The 22074-nt window shown below is 46.4% G+C and overlaps 1 protein-coding gene across 3 annotated transcripts in view; it reads left to right on the top strand.

Moving 5' to 3' along the window:
* Zc3h7b (zinc finger CCCH-type containing 7B) overlaps positions 1-22074 on the top strand; it is a 52923-nt gene that overhangs the window by 10598 nt on the left and 20251 nt on the right. For 2 of the 3 annotated variants that reach the window (XM_027926563.2, XM_027926530.2), the window contains exons 2-7: positions 10485-10543; positions 12913-12946; positions 13073-13270; positions 14307-14465; positions 18588-18668; positions 19695-19751. In XM_027926563.2, coding sequence (XP_027782364.1) covers positions 10491-10543; positions 12913-12946; positions 13073-13270; positions 14307-14465; positions 18588-18668; positions 19695-19751 — 582 coding nt within the window. In that variant the 5' untranslated portion in view covers positions 10485-10490. The remainder of the gene's footprint in view (positions 1-10484; positions 10544-12912; positions 12947-13072; positions 13271-14306; positions 14466-18587; positions 18669-19694; positions 19752-22074) is intronic. The other variant, XM_071609447.1, reaches the window with a different exon arrangement.

Below are 22074 nucleotides of genomic sequence, written 5' to 3'. Positions count from 1 at the left end.
TGAGTCTCTATAATTTTGTCATTTTCAAATCTCTCCCCAGTGCAGAAACAAATATGTTCCCTTTCCGATTCCCAGGTCAGTGGTTTTGTTTTCCCTCTTTCTCAGGAAGAACAACCCATTGACTTTTTGGCAGACCCTGTACTGGGTTTAAAATCAAGCACTATGGCTACGGGTTCCAACTTGGTCCCTGCGCTCCTGTGTTGGCCTCTAGTCAGTTGTCTTCTTTTGTGTTTCAAACAAGAATAATACTTACTCTGTGGGAAAACTCAACCATGAGGAAGGAAGCAGAAACAAAGTATCCCGTGCCACAGCTCCTTGTGCAGATCCCAGAGAGAACCAGATAAACTGCTTTCAAACCTTTTGGTTTGTTTTGTTTTTTGATACCAGGGACTGAACCCAGGAGTGCTGAGCTACATCTCCAAACCTTTTTATATTTTTTAATTTTGAGACAAGGTCTTGCTGAATTACTTAGGGCCTTGGTAAGTTGATGAGGCTAACTTAGAACTCCTGATCCTCCTGCCTCAGCCTCCCAAACCGCTGGGATTACAGATGTGTGCCACCGAACCTGGCTCAAACTCAATCTGTAAACACACCATAATGTGAATATACAATATAAAATGTTCTGAAATCTGCTTGTGTTTTGCTGTCAGCCATGAATATAGGCATCACCATAAGCATACATATAGATTCAATAGCTACATTGTATTCCATGGTTGTGGTATGGGTATATTGCATTTTAATTAAGTTAATCCTTTACTGGTGGACATTAAGATTGCCTGTAGTGTTTCATTTGCTCTTAAAAGTAGTACATTCAGGGACTGGGGTTGTGGTTCAGTGGCAACGCACTTGCCTAGCATGTATGAGGCACTGGGTTCGATTCTCAGTACCATATACAAATAAATAAAATAAAGGTCCATCAACAACTAATATTTATTTTTTAGGTGTAGATGGACACAACGCAATGCCTTTATTTTTATGTGATGCTGAGGAAAAAAAATATATATATATTTTAATATTTATTTTTTAGGTGTAGATGGACACAACACAATGCCACTTGCTGAGGATCGACCCCGGGTCCCGCCCATGCTAGGCGAGTGCTCTACCGCTGAGCCACAATCCCAGCCCAACAACTAAAAAATATTTTTTAAAAAATAGTACATTCAGAGTTGTTGTGTACATTCATGTGGTTGTGGCTCAGTGGTTGAATGTTTGACTAGCATGTGTGAGGCACTAGGTTTGATTCTCAACACTGCATATAAATAAAATAAAAAATAATTAAAAAATAAAATAAACATCCATCAACAACAAAAAAAATACTTAAAAAAAAAAAAAAAAGGAATACATTCAGCTGGGTGCGGTGGCACATATCTGTAATCCTAGTTCCTCGGGAGGCAGAGACAGGAAAATCTTAAGTTCAAAGCCAGCCTCAGCAAAAAGCGAGGTGCTAAGCAACTCAGTGAGACCCTGTCTCTAAATAGAATACAAAATAGGGCTGGGGATGTGGCTCAGTAGTCAAGTGTCACGAGTTCAATCCCTGGTAACCCCCTCCCCCCAAAAAAAAGGATATTTGATAATTTGTAAGGATTTTGGGTGCAAGTAACAGAATTCCTACCTCAAAATAGGAATTCACAAAAGAAAAATGAGGGGGGACCGTCTCACGGGCAATTAATTTTTGGAGTCAGATTCGTCATTAAATACCTTTCGTCTTTCTGCTTTACCATCCCCAGAGTGTTTATCTTGTCAAATTTCTTTTCCCTGTCTTTGTCCTCTTTTTAAATTTAATTTAATTTTATTTTTTGCACTGTCCTGGGGAGTTCCACCCAGGACCCTGAGCATGCTAGGATAGCACTCTACCACTGAGCTACCTCCCAGACACTTGTGGCCCATTTTAAGCATGAAGAAAACCTTTTGGCTGACTTCTCCTTTCTCATAGGTCAGGATGATTTAATATGCCCTTGCCTAAGCCAATCTCTGATAAAAGAAAAGGACTGTTGTGATTGGCTGAACTCAGTTAAACTTCTCCTGGGTGCCTAGGAGAGGAACAAGAGTGAAGTTTTGCCAGGAAGAAATAAGGGAAACTGGCTGTCTGCTGGGGAGGCAGCCAGCAGGATCTACCTTGCTTATTTTGGTAGAGGTCACCAAATTGCTTCACAAAAGTGGTTCCAGTTCATAGTCACAATGGAATTCCCGTTCCTTCACCTTCATCAGCCAGGCTTTCTTTGTAGTCTCCTGGGTGGAAGGGGGTGTCTTGTTTTAAGGGGTGGTTTTTTCATCATTGAGTCTGGATATCTTTTTTTTTTTTTTTCAGTTGTAGTTGGACACAATACCACAATACTTGTATTTATTTTTGTGTGTGCCTCACACATGCTAAGCAAGTGCTCTACTTATGAGCTACAAACCCAGCCCTAGTCTGAGTATCTTTTATTAATGATCTGTGTTTTCCGGGAATATCTTACTGATGTTCTTTGCCTATCTTTCCAAATAATAATGACCATAAAATAATATTAATTAAATCCTTATCATGTGCCAGATAACTCATTTGTCACAACAACCCTATAAAGCAGATTTTTTTTATAAGCAATATGATTTTATTTAGTTTGGGAACAACCTCCCCCCAAATAATGCCCAAACCCAAAGGTACATAAAAATGGACATTTTTGATATCAATATCCTTGCTTTTTTTTTTTTTTTTTTTTTTGGTGGTACTGGGATTGAACCCAAGGCCTTGTGCATGTGAGGCAAGGCAAGCACTCTACCAACTGAGCTATATCCCAAGTTTGTCCTTAGACTTGAGAGGAAGGAAGTAAGATACTGAGAAGTAGAGTAACTTGTATATCATTAATATCTTTTGTGTGTGTGTGTGTGTGAATCCAGAGGTGCTTAACCACACTCCCAACTCTTTTTATTTTCAAAAGGGTTTCACAAAGTTGCTTAGGGCCTTATTAAGTTGCTGAGACTGGTCTTGAACATGTGATCCTCCTGCTGCAGCCTCCCAAGTACTGCAGATAGATAGATAGATAGATGGGAAACCTTGGAGCTGGACCAGGTGTGCACCTGGTTATGTAGTCACACACATTGAGAATTCTCTGCTTCACAGTTGTATTTCAAATGGGAAAGGCCCATTCAAGGCAGGTCTAGTATGAAATTCCTAAAGTTTAAGACCCTGTCATTGGGGTGAGACAGCTGCTCTGCCTGGCAGCAGGATCCTGGGTAGATCTGGGCCTAAGTTTCTTTCTTGGAAGTCCTAGATGGAGGTGCTGGCTGACTTAGTTTCTGAGAAGGGCTCTCTTCTTGGTCTACAGACCTCACTCCATCCTCAAAAGGCCTTTCCCTGGTGTGTGCATGGGAGGTGAGACAGAAGGAAAGAGCAACCATGCTGATATCTCTTCTAAGGTCACTAATTCTGTTGGGCCAGGGGTCCACCCTTATGACCTCATTTAACTTTTTTTTTAGAGAGAGAATTATATATATATATATATATATATATATATATATATATATATATATATATATATATTAGTTTTCAGCGGACACAACATCTTTGTGTTTTTTTTTGTATGTGGTGTTGAGGATCAAACCCGGGCCGCACGCATGCCAGGCGAGCGCGCTACCGCTTGAGCCACATCCCCAGCCCCTCATTTAACTTTGATTACCTCCATTTGGGCCTTGTCTCCAAATGAAGTCACATTAGGGATTAGAGCTTCAGCACATAAATTTGGGGAGGACATAGACATTTAGACTATAGCATTAAAATTCATGCATGGAAAATACATTCATCTCATCCCAACAGCACCATCCCCTCAGTTTTTTTTGTAGTACTGGGGATTGAACCTAGGGCACTCTACCACTGAGCTATATCCCCAGTCCTTTCTTTCTTTCTTTCTTTTTTTTTTTAATTTGAGACCGTCTTGCTAAGTTGCTGAGTAGTTGGCTTTCTAGGCGTGCACTACCGCCCTGACTCTTGTCTTCATGAGCTCTCTCCAGAATCCCCCTTCACATCTGTATTTCCACTGAACAGTCCCCTTCATGGCCATCTTAGGCTTTTTTAAGCATGTACCTCAAAATGTCTCTACCTTCTGTCCTTCACCCAGCTCCCAACTACTTCTGCTTTTTTTAGTAGCAGTCCCCCCTTTTCAGTACTATTATCTATTAGTCTGTGAGATTACTATAACAAAATGCCCAATCAGGACCTCACCCTCATAATCTCATTTAAGCTTAAATACATCCCGATAGGCCCTGTGTCCAGTGTGGATAGGGGTTAGGGCTTCAACCTAGGTACATGGGAGAAGACACAAACATCCAGTCCATAATACCATCTTTGATAAATTTCCTCCCAGAGGAAGAAAACTGAGGAGTGAAGGGTGTGGGGGGTTGGGTGCTTCCAGGGCTGGGGGGCAGTCTTGGCTGTTGTAGGTCAGGCTGTCTGGTGTCCAGCTCCCCAGTCTCTCTGAACCCAGGCTCCAGACTCACTGTGTGGCCCAGGGCAACTTTCCTAGTCTCTTGGACTATTTTCCTGCTCAGGGTTGTTGTTGTGAGATCTAAATAAATCTCAGTTGGTTAGTGTTCACTTTTTTCTGCACTTTTCATTCAAAATCTACCTTAAAAGAGAAAGCCTATAGTCCTTGTCCCACCTACAAATCCTGCATATAGTCTTCTCTGCTAATCTCTTGACTTTCCCATTTCCCATGTTCTCCACTGACTACTCCTATCTCCACAGTCTCCTTGCTCTTTAAATATATCAATCTGGTGCCTACCTCAGGACCCTTGCACCATTGTTCCCTGTCTAGAACACTTTCCCCCTGGATGTTCAAAGGCCAAAGTGGCCATCCATGATCACCCAGCAATTGTAGCATCCTGTCAATCTCATATTTTTTCTTTGTTTGTGTCCTTGCTGTACTACATTGTATATTTGTCCTGTGTGTCTTTCACCAGAACATATGTTCTTAAAGAGGTATTGTCAACTTTGTAAATTGCTAAATCCCCAGCCCTCTGAGGACATTTAAGGTAATCCTTAGTGCTTATTCCATGCCAGGAGTACATGGCTGGATGGATTGATGGACGCCTCCACTGAAGCTCTTTGTCCTGTCGTAGCTGTCCCACTGGTTGGCTTCTAGGGAAGGGATTTAGTGCCCAGATGAGGGCCGGAAGTGCCTGCTTGTGTTTAACAAGTGGATGGGATGATGTGGGTTCCCTCACTTGCCCTGGCTCACGCAGGTTACTGTCCTCATGGCCCCTCGTGGTTTTTCTTCCAGGCAATGTGCTTTATTCCTATCTGTCCTCTGTCCCAGAGTCTGGTACTTTACAGATGCTTGGCACTCACAGTTGTATTTGGGAGTCAGAAGTATCATATTTTTATGTAGGAGACTCCCTCCAAATCACACCATGGAGACATCTGCCTTCTGGGGTCAGGGGACAGGCAGTCAAAGAAACACAGGCTTGGTGTCAGGAGAATTTGTGAGATGTTCTGCTTCCCCCTGTGCCTTTGAGGAAGGATAGCATTAGAGTCTTCTGAGCTGAAACCACTTGTTCCACAGTGGCCCCATGGCTGGCTACATATCTTGTGATCTCCTTGAGATTTACTTTCCTCATCTATCAAATGTGGACCCAGCCCTCAGGGTCTTCAGTCAGACCTGGATGAAACATGGTACAGGACAGCAATTTCATAAACTCATATGTAGCTCACTAGTTGGTCTCCATTCTCTGATACCAACAAACCAAATCCTATTAACCCTTCAAAGCCCAATTCAGATTTTCCCCATTTGGAGAACTTCTAATTAGTGACTTATCCTAGTCTATGGTTATGGAAGTCTGGTTTTGGGTAGAGCTGTTCAGGTACCTGTTCATGGCCAGGCAAGCCGTGGTGCACACCTGTATTTCCAGCAATTCAAGAGGCTGAGTGTTAGAAAACCCTTTCTTTATAGCTTCCCAGTTTTACTTACTTTTGATAGGTCTGACACAAATGTATATCTCCAGTTACATTAGAAGAATTATTACTTTTTCTTTCAAATGCCTATGTAGGACTGTGGTTTTGGTTATACTCTCCTTCCAGGTATTTAAGATCAAGTTGGTCAAAACTAACCTTTTTTGGGGGCTGGGATTGTGGCTCAATGGTAGAGCGCTCACCTAGTACATGCAAGGCCCTGGGTTCGATCCTCAGCCCCACATAAATAAATAAAATAAAGATATTGTGTCCAACTACAATTAAAAAAAAAATAAATATTTTTTAAAAAGTAACCTTTTTTCTTATCTATTGTTAAGAGTGAACTGAGATTCCTTAGAGATCACTCTTGGGAACCTGTGCGAAGCCTCTTGACTTCTTTTCTTGTCTTCCTCTATCAGTTGTGCAATCTGCCAGGAGGGGTCAGGGTCTTTCTGACTATGTGTGGCTTCCCTTGGAAGCATCAGGAACATTTCCTTCTCCAATGACCCTCCTCTTTGCAGAATGTGCACTGGTTGGCTTCCTGTTTTCTAGGGTCCTCTTGATCTCCCTGATTGGCAGATGGGATGACTCATGGGAGTTGCAAGGCCCAGAGAGGGGTCCTGTCATTCACTGGATCTTGGCTGACCCCAGAGGGCAAAGGCCAAATATTGGCTGTTTTTCTCCTTGGCCCTTTTACTTTTCTTACTTTAGTCTCCAATTTTTGGTTTGAAACATCCAGCAGGCCAGTTTTACCAGTCTTAAAGTGGGAGTCCCATGGGTGATGGCTTATTTTAAAATTTACTCAGGTTGTATCATTAGAAGGAATACTTTTTTAAAAAGTTTTTTTAACATTTATTTTTTAGTTGTCAGCGGACATAACATCTTTGTTTGTATGTGGTGCTGAGGATCGAACCTGGGTCGCATGTATGCCAAGCGAGCACGCTACCTCTTGAGCCACATCCCCAGCCCCAATTTTACGTTCTTTTAAAATTTGATAATGTTACATGTCTTTTATAATTTACCCAAAGCTTTACTTAATTTTGTATTACATCCCTGGATTATTTTGAGATTTTAGTAATCTTTACAATAAAAATCTCTCTTTTTAACACAACTTTAAATAAACTTAAATTTAGCTTACTTTGGAGGCACCCTAACATGGAGTAGGGTGAGAGGCAGATTTATCTCAGGTAAGGTGGGGCCTTGACCAATAACACAATACAAGATTACATCTGAAACATGAATCAAACAAAAATTGAGAGTTCTTAACTTTCTTTATGTGTGAAAAAAAGTGGCAAAATGTTTCCATCTTTCATATTGTTAACCTTTAAATAAAATAGGCTGTCCTTGTTACTTGCCAAAAACATATTTAAATTTTCAGACTGGTATAAAGAGTAACACAAAATTTATATATCACTTATTGATGATAAGCTATTTTTACTCAATTACATTTACAAAATATTAAATATCAAATAAATCCTCAGCTAAACTTGTTATTTCTACTTAAGTCTGAGAGAGACTATAGCTACAGATAATTTTAGTTTGGAGAACACCAGCCTGGTAAAATGTTCTCGTAAGCTTTATATTTTACTTGAAGGGCATGATTACATTGATGTCCTTATTAATCAAGTTTAATTGGTTAAATCCATAAGGTAGGGTTATAACCTAAAATAAAAGTTGTTTGTTTAACTGAAGTTGTACAAACCCTAATTCCTTTGAGCCTTAGCTTCCCTAAGTAATAAAACCTAACAGACACAAGAAAATTATCTTTTTCTTTTTCTTTTTTTCTTTTTTTTTTTTTTTATGGCGGTGCTGGGGATTGAAGCCAGGGCCTTGTGCATGCAAGGCAAGCACTCTACCAACTGAGCTATATCCCCAGCCCAAGAAAATTATCTTGATAGGTAAGAGCAGATGAATGCTCAGACTTTGCTTTCTCTTAGTACATAGAAATTCGAATAACTAACTGAAAGTGCTACTTATAGCCAATTTAGTCACATATGCAAACTTTTTGAGATGTACCTTTCCTAAACTCCTGCAGCTCAGACATTCAACAACTGGTTTACATCCTTAGTTTTGTGCTCTTTCACCTTGGACTTAGGAACAAGAATATTTTACCATGCAAAAATGCTTTCTCATCCAGAAACATTTCTTTTACCTTGTAATTTAAAAAAAATATATTCTTACATCTGTAACTCTTTTAGTGTTGAAATTCATGAAGTCCTCGGCTGCCAGCAGTTTTCTTCTCTGTCCCCTCCAAGAAGACAGGCTAGCAAAAGGATAGGAGCAGCGGGGAGGGGGAGGTGGAGGTGACTTAAATGAAAGTTACAGAAAAATTTAGATTCAAAGATTAATAGGGCACAGTCAATTAGAAAATCATGGGCTAAGCCAATAGCTTTGGTACCTTCCCAATGCCTGTACAACATAGATTCCAATCATTAGCCCAACACTTAAAGTGTCTGTTCCATGTGGACTCTGATCAATGTCTTTACCTAGAAGCTCGAGGTCCCCAGACTAGTACACCTAAGTGGAAAAGGCTTTCAACACATCATGAGAGTCTGTCTCTTCAGTAAATGAGTAATGTTTACAGTGGCACACACCTGTAATCCCAGCAGCTTGGGAGGCTGAGGCAGGAGGATTGTGAATTCTAAGTCAGCCTCAGCAATTTAGAGAGGCCCTGTCTCTAAATAAAATATAAAAGTGGCTGCGGGGGGATGGGGGTTTGGCTCAGTGGTAGAGTGCTTGCCTAGCATGCATGAGGCACTGGGTTCAATCCTCAGCACCACATAAAAACAAATAAAGTCCATTGTCAACTAAAAAGAAAGTATTAAAACAAGAGGGGGTGCTGGGGATGTGGCTCAGTGGTTAATCGCCCCGGGGTTCAATCCCTGGTACCAAAAAAAAAAAAAAGGAAAAGGAAATGACATACTTTACTCTTTACAGTACTTTAATCAAAACAGAGCTGAAACTTTTTGTTTGCATATAAAATTACATCTGTTAGAATTTTAATTCTTAGTAACCTTAGAAGGTTAAAACCTAGAAACGAGCAATCTTTTTTAAAAATTTTTTATAGCTGTAGATGGACACAATACCTTTGTTTTATTTATTTATTTTTATGTGGTGCTGAGGATCAAACCCAGTGTTTCCCACGTGCTAGGCAAGCGCTCTACCACTGAGCTATAACCCCAGCCTGGTTTAGTCATTTTAAAGGCATCTTCATTCACTCTTTGCCAATCAGATTGACCCTTTTTGTTAAAGTTTTATGTAAGTCAGGCCTGCAGAGGCCTCTGCCCTTCTGCAGCTCCCCAACCAGTGCCAGGAGATTCTGTGGTGACTTCCAGAGCAAGGACTGACTGCGATCTTCTATGGCCCCCAGATTCCTGTATCAGAGGAGTGACTGCATAATGAGGTCACTTAAGGGATCATGAGGTGCTATAGGGAGGAGAGGCTTCGCAGGGGGAGGGAACTTCATGTGTAGGATGGGAAGGAGCCTGGAGGAACTGAGAGCAGAGGCTAGGAGGCAGGAAGAGTACCAAGTCCTGTGGTGGCTGAGGCCTGGAGCACAGGCCAGAGGGATGAGGGACTTATTTGGTAGACAGGGAAGCTGAGGACAGAGAGAATGACCAAGCAGCCAGGGCCATTGCTACTGCCTCCTCCTATCAGGACAGGACACGGCCTGTGTGTCTAACCCAAGGAGCACATGCAGAGTGTTTTGCAAGAGAGAGGACTAGTGTTGTGACATATATCCCCACTATTGTTGCACCTGTCACCTTGTGAACTCTCATGCCAGTCAGTTCCCCTCTGGACACTGAGGCCCAAAGTCACACAGTGTGAATGCTGGGATCACACCCAGGCCTGTCTGAGTCCAGAGCCTTTACCCACAGCACCTCAAGGACAGTCAGACACGTATTGGGCACGTGTCAGATGTCATAAATGGCAAGCACTGACTTCTCTGCCAGATGAGATGAGCACCCTCGCTGTCTGAATCGGGGTCATCAGTGGTGTGTGGAAGGGCTGCTGGGGTCGTGAGAGGAAGCATCTCCTGGGTTCAAGTGGGGCCTGAACCACCTTCAGCTCTTGGGTAAGGGGGGAGAAATGACACCTGGCTCATGGCATTGTTGAGATTCTTGTTCCAAGTGCTGGACCCAGTGTGGGTGGTCACTGATATAATCATTGCTCCTCACTTTGCATTTTCTGTGTTGCTTCTCACTGGGAGCAGCACAGACTGCTTAGTTGGATGGTAAAATAAGGTTGTTCCTGTGACCTTGAGGGTATGCTGGGAAGCGCTGTTGCCCAAGCCGTGTGTGGTGATCTCCACACAGCCTCCGTCACAGAGGACACCATGCATGCTCGGAGCCCAGGACCCACAGGGATGCAGGGTGACAGCTGGTCTGCTTCAGATGATCCGTGTAGACCCTGAGGTTGGCCTCACCCTTGAGACCCCCTTCCCAGCTGCAAAGTGGGGCCAGCGGAGTGAGAGAGTGCCCACTTATGGCTGGCACGATGGGGTGGGGGGGCGACAGTGACCAGGCCCCTGCCTCAGACTGATGTGCTGTGCTCTCTTCCCCAGAGACTGATGGAGAGGCAGAAACGGAAGGCGGACATCGAGAAGGGGCTACAGTTCATTCAGTAAGTGTGCGGCAGGTGGTGGGCAGGGCAGGTCCTCAGGAAGCCACACCCTCTCCTGCTTTCCTGTTTCCGGCTGGCTGAGCCCCTGCGGGTCAGGCTCCTGTGTATATTGGGGTGTGGAGAGGTGGGTGAGCTGGGTAGGGGCTGGCCAGGCAGAGGCCACAGCTCCACGGGTAGGAGGTCCCTGTGCCTTGCTACCTGCCGGTCTTGTCCAGTATATTACTCCACCCTCACCCTCCACATCACACACACACACACACTCCGCGAATTCTCTTGCACACCTGCATGCATCTTCTAACAAATCAATAGTCCCTATTTTTTGAGCTCTTACTGTCTCTCTGTGCTGGGCCCTGTATATCTCTCCATCATCTTTTTAATCTTCACAACAGCCCAGTAAAGTAGGTCACTTTATTTCCATTTCTCAGATGAGAAAGTTGAGGCTTAGCTGTGTGTGGTAGTACATACCCAGTGGCTTGGGAGGCTGAGGCAGTAGGATTGCAAGTTCAAGGCCATCCCAGCAACAGCAAGGCACTAAACAACTTAGTGAGACGCTGTCTCTAAATAAAATACAAAATAGGGGCTGGGGATGTGGCTCAGTGGTCAAGTGCCCTTGAGTTCAATCCCCAGCTCCCCCCTGCCAAAAAGAAAAAGAAAGAAAGAAAAAAGAAAAAGAAAGAAAGAAAGTTGAGGCTTAGAGAGGCTAAAAAACTTATTTAAGGTTACACAGTTATTGAGTGACAGCGTTCAAAGCTAGGTCTGGCTGACTTCAAAACCCATGTTTTTCCATTAAATGTTCCTAGCACCCAAGTGCCATTGTTGTTTTTTCATTTTTTTCTTTGTATGAAAAGTATTTTTACTAACTTTTTATTTTGTCTCCATTAAATAGATCCTCAGGGGCATATTTATTATGACAATAATGAAGCATATTTGGGGCCCCTCACTTGCATGGGCCTTTCCTGAGGCCTTGGAGACACTCACACCCTAGCAATTCTATGTTCAAAATTTCCTATTCTTTTTCTTAAGTAGAGTTCCCTGTGAAACTGGAATTTGCCTCTGTAAACCCTTATAGACTCCCGGGTTTTGTTCCCTCACCTGAATTTACAAAGTACTCCCTGCCTTTTCTTACCCACGTTGGCACCACAAACTAGGCCCCTTTTCAAATAGTCACTCCATGTTGCTCTCATACAGTGAGGTTTATGTCAACACCATGCATCACTTCTCCTAGATCCTTCCCCAGGGGACCCTTTGTGTCTCGCCGCCTTGGGCCGTTGGTAATGCATCCTGCAGCTGAGGGGCTCAGGCTGTCCTGTCCTCACACTTGAGCATCAGAGCAGCTGCCTCTGCTTTACTCATCACCTAGGCAGGTCTTGCATTTGGGGAAGCAACTGTTTGATTTTCAAGAAGTGCTCAGATTTATTCAGAGTCTGGTCTGGCGAACAAGGTGAGCTTTGCAACTACTGTTTTTCATCTTGTAAGCCAGGCGTAGTGGCACACACCTATGATCCCACAACTTGGGAGGCTGAGGCAAGAAGATAGCAAGTTCAAGGGCAGCCTCAAGAATGTAGTGAGGTCGTATTTCAAAATTTAAAAAAAGAGAGAGGGCAGAGAATGTAGCTCAGTGATCGTGTCCCTGGGTTCAACCTTAGAATCCTGTGCCTTTAACCTCAGTCACTGATTTCTGTAGAGCTTATCGGTGTCCCAGTTCTCTGCTTCCTGTATGGTTTCCTGTCCCCTGTCTTGGCCTCTTGAGGCATGGCTTACAGGCCACACAGTAGGACCTGCTCCTGTTACAGTCTGTCCCACTGGCTTTGCCCCATTCTCTGACAGTTTTCACACATATGTATTCCATGTGTTTAGCAAGGGGCCTAAGGTAGATTCCCCACCTTCTGTGTGAGCCCCTGTGCTATCCCCTCCTCCAGGCCTTGAGCTGCAGCCCTGGCCCTGCCTTGGCCAGACTGCTGTTTCTCCTCTTGCCCTTTCCAGGGTGGGGGCCTCCTATGCCCAGCCTTGGCTCTGCCACCCATGTAACATGGAGAGACTTGGAACCTGTGCTCTCTTATTAGGAGAGGGCTGGTTTCAGGCAGAGGACAGCCGCTGAGCCAGACCCACTGCTGGCACTGGTCTGCTCTTTCTCAGCATCTATACTTGGGAGAGCCTGGCTGTTGGGCCCTGGGGAAAATGCAAGTCCTTCCATCAGAGTCCACCAACCTGCATGCTGTCCCCTCACCCCAGCCCACAAAGTACTGAGGTCCAAGTTGGAGGGGCCCTCTCCTGGTATGACCTGATCCTTGTAGTTCTAGCTCTGGGGCCTCCATGAGTCTGAGACCCCTGGGCTCACACAGACCTGTGTCCCTCTCTTTATCTGCTAGGTCAACACTACCCCTAAAGCAAGAAGAGTATGAGGTGAGTGTCAGCTGCTGGGTTGGATGAAGGTGAAGGGCGAGCCCATCCAGGGAAGGGGGTTGGGGGCTGGGGCCAGGGCTGCATGGAGAAGAGCCCCTGAGTTCCCTGTGCACCCTGCCCTGACAGGCCTTCCTGCTCAAGCTGGTGCAGAATCTGTTTGCTGAGGGCAATGACCTGTTTCGAGAGAAGGACTATAAGCAGGCCCTGGTGCAGTACATGGAGGGACTGAACGTGGCTGACTACGCTGCCTCTGACCAGGTGGCCCTGCCCCAGGAGCTGCTGTGCAAGCTGCATGTGAACAGGGCTGCCTGCTACTTCACCATGGTGAGTCCGACTCCCCCGCCCTCTCTCCCCCTGCTCACCATGTCCCCCGGATGCCCCCTCCAGGTAGTCCTGCACCCAGTGAGTACGAAGGCCTGGGGCTGGCCTCCTTTGTCTCCTCCTGTCTGACTCTTACTCTCTATTCCTGAGGCTCTCAGTCCCAGCTGCACAACAGACTCACCTGGAGAACTTTAAAAAACAGATAAGCCAGGTGGCCTATAGTTCCTGCTACTCCGGAGGCTGAGACAGGAGGATTGCTTGAGCCCAGGGATTCAGGATCAGCCTGTGCAAGTTCAGGCAAGACCCCATCTCCAAAAAAAAAAAAGGAATATGGATGCAAAATAAAGAGTTCTTAAAACATGGTACTGATGCCCTAGCCCTGCCCCAAATGAATTGAGTTAGAATCTCGAGGTGACATTGGACATTGGTGGGAGTCTAACCTGCCCCACTTCTCCCTCCCAGCCTCCTCGCTCTCCCCAAGCTCCTCCTTAGAGCTCCAGCCTCCTCCTCTTCCCTATCCCACTCCTACTCTGGCTCAGCTGCTGTTCAGGTCCTGTAGGAAGCTCTGCTGCAGACATGCAGAGGGTCCAGGGAGACCTCTGCAATCCAGCCAGCTTTTCTAGATGGTGCATCTCTGGATGCCTAAGGATTTGGCCCTCTGCACGCTTCTTTGTGCAGAGCTGCCCTAGGATTTCACTTCTCAGAGGTGCCACTCCTCCGCACTTGATGATTTAAACTGAAGACAGATGTGCAAATATGTGGGGGAGGACCAGGCTCAGCACTGCACAACCTGCAGCTGTCCCTGCAGTGTCCTGCCAGTGCCCACTGCAGCCTGCCAGCTGCACACACAAATGCCCCTACTCATTGTCTGATTGTGGCCTTTTCCCTGGGACCTCTCAAGCCCTGCTCCTGAGCCCAGCCCTGCTCCTGCTCCTGCTCTGCAGTGAAGGCACGCTGTTATTCAGCCCTAGATGGGGTTAGGAGCCTGGGACAGAGTGCGCAGGTGCTGACTAATGGGTCCCCCACTCCTCTCCCACAGGGCCTGTATGAGAAAGCACTGGAGGACAGCGAGAAGGCACTGCTCCTGGATAGCGAGAGCATCCGGGCGCTGTTCCGCAAGGCGCGCTCCCTCAATGAGCTGGGACGCCACAAGGAGGCCTACGAGTGCAGCAGCCGGTGCTCCCTGGCCCTGCCACACGTGAGTCCCGACTCCAAAGCCTCTGCTCTGGCCCTCAGGTAGGCCAAGCTTCCACATCTTACTGAGCCTCGGTTTCCTCTGTGACATGGAGTTGCAGACACTGATAGGAATGCTGGCCATCATCTCTGAGCTCTGATTATGTGCCAGGCACTACGAAAACTGCATTATGGGTATTAACTCACCACATCCACGCAACAACCCTGTGAGGAAGATGCTCTTATGGTCCTCCCACTTATTATTATTATTTTTTTTTTACTGGGAATTGAACTGAAGGCACTTTAGCACTGAACTACATTCCCAGCCCTTTTTACTGTTTATTTTGAGACAGGGTTTTGCTAAGTAGCTTATTATACCCATTTTAAAGGTGAAGGGACAGAGAGAGACACAGAAAGAAAGGATCATTCCTGAAATCACAACAACCAATGGGTGGCTGAGCTGAGATTTGGACCCTAGCAGTCTGTGGGTTGTGGTTTTTTTTTTTGTTTGTTTGTTTGTTTTTGTTTTTTTTAATTTTAAAATTTTTTAGTTATAGAGGGACACAATATCTTTATTTTGTTTATTTTTATGTGGTGCTGAGGTTCGAACCCAGTGCCTCACATGTGCGAGGCAAGAATTCTGTCACTGAGCCACAACTCCAGCCCCCAGCAGTCTGGTTTTTGAGTCTGTGCTTTTGACCTCTACTGTGATGACTAGAGGGGTGCCTTATGTGCTGGTCCTGGTTGTCAGCACTCAGGAAAACAGCAATGGGAAATGGCCAGTAACGAGCCTGTGAGATGGCCCCACCCACAGTCAGCTGGACACATGTCCCCTCCCCACTCATCCATTAACAGTATTCAGGCATAGATCTATGTGCTTCAAGGACTCACAGTCCACTGGTGACAAATTAAAATAGCACTTGGGTCTAGGCCTGGTTCTGCCTTGTCTCCCAGTGTGCCCTTGGACAGAGCACTTTTTTTTCTTGTTTTTTGGTACTGGAGATTGAACCCAGGGGCACTTAACAACTGAGCTACAATCCCAGCCCATTTTTGTGTTTTATTTAGAGTCAGGTCTCACTAAATTACTTAGGACCTCACTAAGTTGCTGAGGCTGGCTTTGAACTCATGATCCTCCTGTCTCAGCTTTCCGAGCTGCTGGGTCTACAGGTGTGCACCATCACGCCCAGCTGGACATTGCTTGCCACACCTCTGTATCAATATAATGCCCTTCGTACTTTATCCCTGACATAGTGACTGTTGAAAAGCTTAGAAAATGGAAGATGCTGCCCAGGAAGGGGGAGAGGGCAGGAAAGCTCCCTGAAAGAGGTGGGGTGTGAGCAGGGCCTGAAGAAGGCAGGCAGTGTGCGTGGTGGGAGAGGATGGCAGTGCTGGATGGGTGGCTGGGGTTGGGTTTATTCTTGGGTCTTCTACTCTTAGCTGTGTCTTCTTGGCCATGACTTAGCCTCCAGAAGCCTTGGTTTACACCCCTGTAAAATGGGACTAACAACATATAATGCATCATAGGGATGTGCTGAGACTAGAATTAGCAGATCATACACCAGGACATCTACTGTTGTGCACCAGGAGATGTTATTATACATAATGCTTCCCTGATTCTGCTTAGTTCACTATTAAGAATGTTTCTTAGGCTGGGGATGTAGCTCAGTGGAAGAGTGTTTGCCTAGTTTGTGTCAGGCCCTGGTCTCAATCCCAGTAGGGCAAAAGAAAAAAAGAATGTTTCTTTGTGACAATAATCCCCTGATCCCCATAGCATTTTTTTTTTTCTTAGAGAGAGAGAGAGAGAGAGAATTTTAATATTTATTTTTTAGTTCTTGGCGGACACAACATCTTTGTTTTTGTATGTGGTGCTGAGGATTGAACCCGGGCCAGACGCATGGCAGGCGAGCACGCTACCGCTTGAGCCACATCCCAAGCCCCGCCCCCCCATAGCATTTTGTAGTGTCTATAGCAGACCCACAGCTAGGTCTTGTGGGGAGCTCACTTCTGACAGGGGCAGGGCAGGTCCAACCTACAGATAAAGAAGCCCCAGTGAGGGTTAGGAAATTGCCTACAGAAGTACCCCAACCTGGGATTCTTTATTTTGCATTAGGGAATTCCCCCCTTTTATGGTATTTACTGGGCAAATACTGAGCCCCTGTATCATGATGGGCATTGGGACTAGAGGTGGCTCAGATCCAGGACTTGACCACCAGGAGCTTGTCAGCAAGATAGGGAAAGGGGCAAGCGCACACAGTGACACAGCACCCCTGGCCCTGCTGTGGCCTAGAGCACAGTGCATAGTAACCCATTTCTTTACTGACTGATTGATCTCCACTATTGTTCTGGATACTCTATGAGGCCTGTCTGCCCTGTGTACTGTGGTGCTGCTTATGGCTGGCACACAGTGCACATTTGGTGATACAGCCTGCAGGGGAGGGAGGAGCAGGTATGTTTGTCCATCACTCACCATGACCAGGTGCTGTTCAGAACTTCACATTCCCTTGCTCCTTGGGGCCTCACAGGAACCCTATGTGTGAAACACATGTCGTTTAGCAAGGGTTATAAGAAACTGTCTAGGACAGAAGCAAGTTGTAGAATAATTGGTTTATGATTCCATTTACATTAAGAAAAAAGAAATAAAAGAAAGAAAGGAAGGAAGGAAGGAAGAAAGAAAAGGAAGAAAAAAGCCCCAAAAAAGAAAACTAAGCATTCTTCATAGGTCTGGATGCATGCACTCCTAGGAAAGATCTGCAGGGAAATGCAACAGACCCACAACACAGTTCCTTCTGGGGAGGAACCACAGTGAGGCTGAGTGAGCAAGAGTACTTGCACTCACTCTAACAGTCTACCTTCTGCAGTTCGCTCTTACTTACTGAATTTTAGAAATAAAAAGGTAAGGACTGGGACCAGGCGTGGTGGTGCACACCTGTAATCCCAGCTACTTGGGAGGCTAATGCAGGAGGATTGCATGTTTGAGGCCAGCCTGAACAACTCGGCAAAACTCTGTCTCAAAGTAAAAAGACTGGGGATGCAGTTTAGTGGCAAAGGTTTCCTGGGCTCAACCTCCAATATCACCAAAAAAGAAGAAGAAGAAGAAAGACACATAACTCAGTGGCACTTGCCTAGCATCATGTATGAGACCCCTGGTTCCATTCTCAGCACCCCCCCCCCCAAAAAAAAAAAAAAGAAGAAGGAGAGAAAAAGAGAGGACAAAGATAATATTAAAATTAAATTCAAATAGCATGGTTTGAGCTAGGCATGGTGGCACATGCCTGTAATCCCAGTGACTCAGGAGGCTGAGGTAGGAGGATCACAAGTTCAAGGCCAGCCTCAGCAACTTAGCAAGGCCTAAACAACTTAACAAGACCCTGTCTCAAAATAAAAAATAAAAAGGAGTGGGGATGAGGGTCAGTGGTAAATCACCCCTGGTTTTAATCCCTAGTATTCACCCCTCTCCCCAAAATAAATAAATAAATAAATAAATAAATGAAAATTGTTTGAGTGAAGCACAGTGGTGCACACCTGCAATCCTAGCAACTCAGGAGGCCGAGGCAAGAGAACCACACATTCCAGGCTAGGCTCAGCAACTTAGCAAGATCTTGTCTCTTTTCTTTTTCTTTTTCTGTAGTGCTGGGGATGGTGCTCTACCACTGATCCACATCTCCAGTCCAAGATCTTGTCTCAAAATAAAAAGGACTGCAGATATAGCTTTGTGATAAAGTGCCCCTAGGTTAAGTCCTCAGTGCAGAAAGAAAAAGAAGAAAAAAAGACCCAACAGTCAGGTGTGGTGGTACAGCCTACTCAGGAGGCTGAGGCAAGACGATCATGGGAACCCAGGAGTTGGAGACCAGCCAGGCAACACAGCCAGACCCTGTCTCAAAGACAGAGGGATAATTAAAATAGAATACAATAAAATAAAAGCCAAATTACTCCTTTGCTCTCCCCCAAATAAAAGGGAATATAGAAATAAAAACCTGTGTTCAAGGTGGCTTAGAAAGCCAGCACCACCTCCCAGGGCCTCACTTTCTTGGCTGAGACATGCACTAGCCAGGATCTCCCTTTCATGGCTCCACGAGATGTCCAGCAGCACAACTCTGTGGGCCCAGGCAGCCTGACTCACTGGTGTCCTGTGTCTTGTCTCCTCCAGGATGAAAGTGTCACTCAACTGGGTCAGGAGCTGGCTCAGAAACTTGGGCTGCGAGTACGGAAGGCGTATAAGAGGCCCCAGGTAGGTGGGCTCTGGACCCTGGGGCAGGAGGTAGGGAGAGGGATACAGGAAGGATCAGGTACCACTGGAAAGGTGGGTGAGGTGGCCAGGGCTGGGTGAGGACAGAGCAAGTGACATCAGGTGATCTTTCTTCCTATTGGCTGAAAGCCCTGGGATGAGTACCAGGACCTTGTGGAAGAGGGAAGAACAGCCACGGCCCTTAGCTCACCTTAGACACCAGCTGTTAAAATGTGCTCCCTGCCTGCCCTGGTTGACTTTAACCACCCTGGAGATGGCCTCAGTTGACACCGGTGTCCTTCTGCCTGTTTTCTCAAATAACCCCGTGTGGTGCCTGTCTGAGGTTCCAGGACCTGTTTGGCTTCTTCATATCCACATTGATTCATTTGGCATCTGCGTGTGCCAGGGTACTGCTGCACACAGGAGAGCAGATGGCTCTATAGTCTCTGCCATGACCTTGAGCAAGTCAGTTCATCTTTCTCCACCTTGTTTCCACATCTGGAAGACGGGGGTAATTGTGCCCACCTCAGGGGGAATGTTTGAGATGGCCCCTAGTTCAGGGCCTGAAACACAGCAGGAACTTGCATGTGTGTGTGTGTGGGGGTCTTTGCCCAGGTTGAGGTTGGAAGAAGAAAACACTAAAACCCAGGTAGACAGGGCAGGCCTGGGGACAGGGAACCTCAGATAGCGCTGCAGACCCAGCAGCCTGTGTCAGGGCTTCTCTGTTGCCCCGGCTGGCAGGATACTGAGCATCTTTCCAGAATTTTTTCTTTTTTTTTTTTTTTTTGTACCAGGGATTGAACTCAGGGGCACTTGCACACTGAATCACATCCCCAACCCTATTTTGTATTTTATTTAGAGATAGGGTCTCACTGAGTTGCTTAGCACCTCACCGTTGCTGAGGCTGACTTTGAACCCACAATCTTCCTGCCTCAGCCTCCCAAGCCGCTGGGATTACAGGCATGTGCCACCACGCCTGGCTCGTTCCAGAATCTTGATCTCTTCTCACCTCTCTCCAATCCCTAACAGGAATTGGAAACCTTTTCTCTGCTCAGTAATGGCACTGCAGCTGGCGTGGCAGATCAGGTAGGATGGGGCCAGGACGCCAAGTCTCTTCCCCACCCCTGTACCAAACTGTCTTGGTTCATTCTTTGTGAGAGCTTTGGATTCCCTCTCTGGGGTATAGATGGCTTCGGGCAGTGTGATGCCCTGTTGGTCTGCAGCCACTTGGACCACAAATGGCACCATGCCTGATGGTAGACCCTTTAGCCCCTGTAAATGTTTCATCCATTCCTGCGACCTTTCTGAGGCCCCTCCCACATTCACAGGGATCGGGGCTGGTCAGTTATGAGGTCCATGATATGCCCAAGCAGAGTAGACTGCACCACAGAGAGGACCATGTTAGCTGTGCCTCCATGTCTCTCTCTCTCTCTCTCTCTCTCTCTCTCTCACACACACACACACACACACACACACACACACAAACACGCACACATACAGAGTGATCTGAGAACACACGAGGTTTGGTAGAGTCCCCACGAAGATCCTGGTGCCCTGTAGGTTGTATAGACCCATGTGAGTGTGGTCTGCTAAGATCCCTGCTGGCTTCTCTAACATGGGAGTAGCATTCATTCCAAATCTGTCATTCCAACAGCACCTAGAAGTGGGGTAGCTGGGCTGTGCCCACAGGCAATTATTGGGATGAAGGAGATAAGCAAAGGCCCTATAAGGCCCAGCTCTTTGCTAGAGCTGTCCCTTAGAGTGTGGGGAACAAGGGGCAAGGATGACATGAGTTCTAGGAACAGAGGAACAAGGCAGCCTTGTTGAGGAGGCGTGTGTTACGATCTGATAAACACTGAGAAAGCATTTCCTGTGTGCCAATCACCATCTGAGCTCTTGTATATATCAAGCTAGTTCATCCCTAGAGCCAGGGAGCAGGTTTCAGACAGGTGGAAAAGAGGGAACAGCATTCACACCCAGGGGAACAGCCTGGGGTTAGAAGAGAGGGGGATGTGTCCCAGACCTGAGTCCAGTTCCTTCCCAGGGAGTTCAGAAGAACCTGGCATCTGCAGCTGGATGCAGTGGGATTTAGAACCTGAGTGCTCCTCTTATTTGAGGTGGTCGCTCCACATCTCAGGGCCTTGGCTCCTTATCTTCACCTGCCAGTCGTAGGATTACAGTGAGTCATATCTGAAAGCTCCCAACCCTGTGCCTCCTGGAAAGATGGACTCCATAAATCTTTGCTGCTAAGGGAACATTACTAGTAGGGATTACGTGCAAAGGGACAGGAATAGGAGCCCAGAGAACCAGGCCAGGGTGAGATGGTGGGTGGGAGGGCTGGGGGGCAGCTTTGCCCTTTGGAGCCTAGGGAGCCACATATAGTGCCAAACAGAGAGAATCATAGCTGCAATAAAGGTGATCATCTGGTTTTGCTCCCCCCCCCCCCCTTGAGTATTTTATATACTTATCATGTGAACAGTAGCTTTCTGATCCAGTGTGACGGCCTTGGTTTATGCAGCTTATCTGTGGTGAGCAAACACACCCTGGGGGACCCAAGTGCACATTTTGCTCTGTGCTCTGTGGACAGGGTGGTTGGGGGTGGTGCTGGGAGACAGCACAGGCCTAGGGCAGGCCCTAGTCAAACAGCCCCCTCTGATCTGAGAACGGCAGGCTTGGCCAACTTCTCCTCTGTGCTGTGGGACAACAGCTTCAGAGTACCTGGGCCAAATGCTGAATGACAGTGAGGAGGGGTGCTGCCCAGGACCTGCGTGAGGTGAGGCAGGGTGCTGGATAATCTTATTATTGCTACTACTGACCCTGGGAGGGGTGGCTAATGGTGAGGGTCTGGGTCTTCCTCTATCCTCCCCAGGAACATGTAGGACACAGGAGCCACCCAGGGCCTTACCAGGTAGCAAGACTTAGCAGAACCATGAAGGGCCCAGAGAAAAAGAGGAGGATATCAGATTAGAGGAATGACTTGTGCCACCTGTGGCCTAGCAGAGGGAGGCCATCAGAGATGAAGTATGGAGGCTGGTGAACAAAACACCCAAGCCAACCTCCTGATGGCGCATCCTAAAAATGTATGTTATGATCTATAAACACTGAGAAAGCCCTTCCTGTGTGCTAGGCACTGTTCTGAGCTCTTATAAATGTCAGTTTATCCCCATAACAATCCCAGGAGGCTGGTGGCTATATATTCTCATTTTATAAATAAAAAAATAGGCCCAGAGAGAGTAAGGAACTTGGCCGAACCAGAGAGTAGACTTGGGCCCAACTTTCCATCCAACAGAAAGGCCATAGTGGCAGTGAGATCCCACTTCTGGTGATTGCCCCTTTCTGCTTACTAGGAGGCTAGGGCTGCCCCTAGGGGAGTCGACATTTTTGTCTTTGAGCTGTGAGATGTAGAGGG

This window comes from Marmota flaviventris, chromosome 3, assembly GCF_047511675.1.
Source record: "Marmota flaviventris isolate mMarFla1 chromosome 3, mMarFla1.hap1, whole genome shotgun sequence".
NCBI classification, from domain to species: Eukaryota; Metazoa; Chordata; class Mammalia; order Rodentia; family Sciuridae; genus Marmota; species Marmota flaviventris.
The sequence above is the reverse complement of the archived record's forward strand: the minus strand, read 5'-3'. Positions and strand labels throughout refer to the sequence as shown.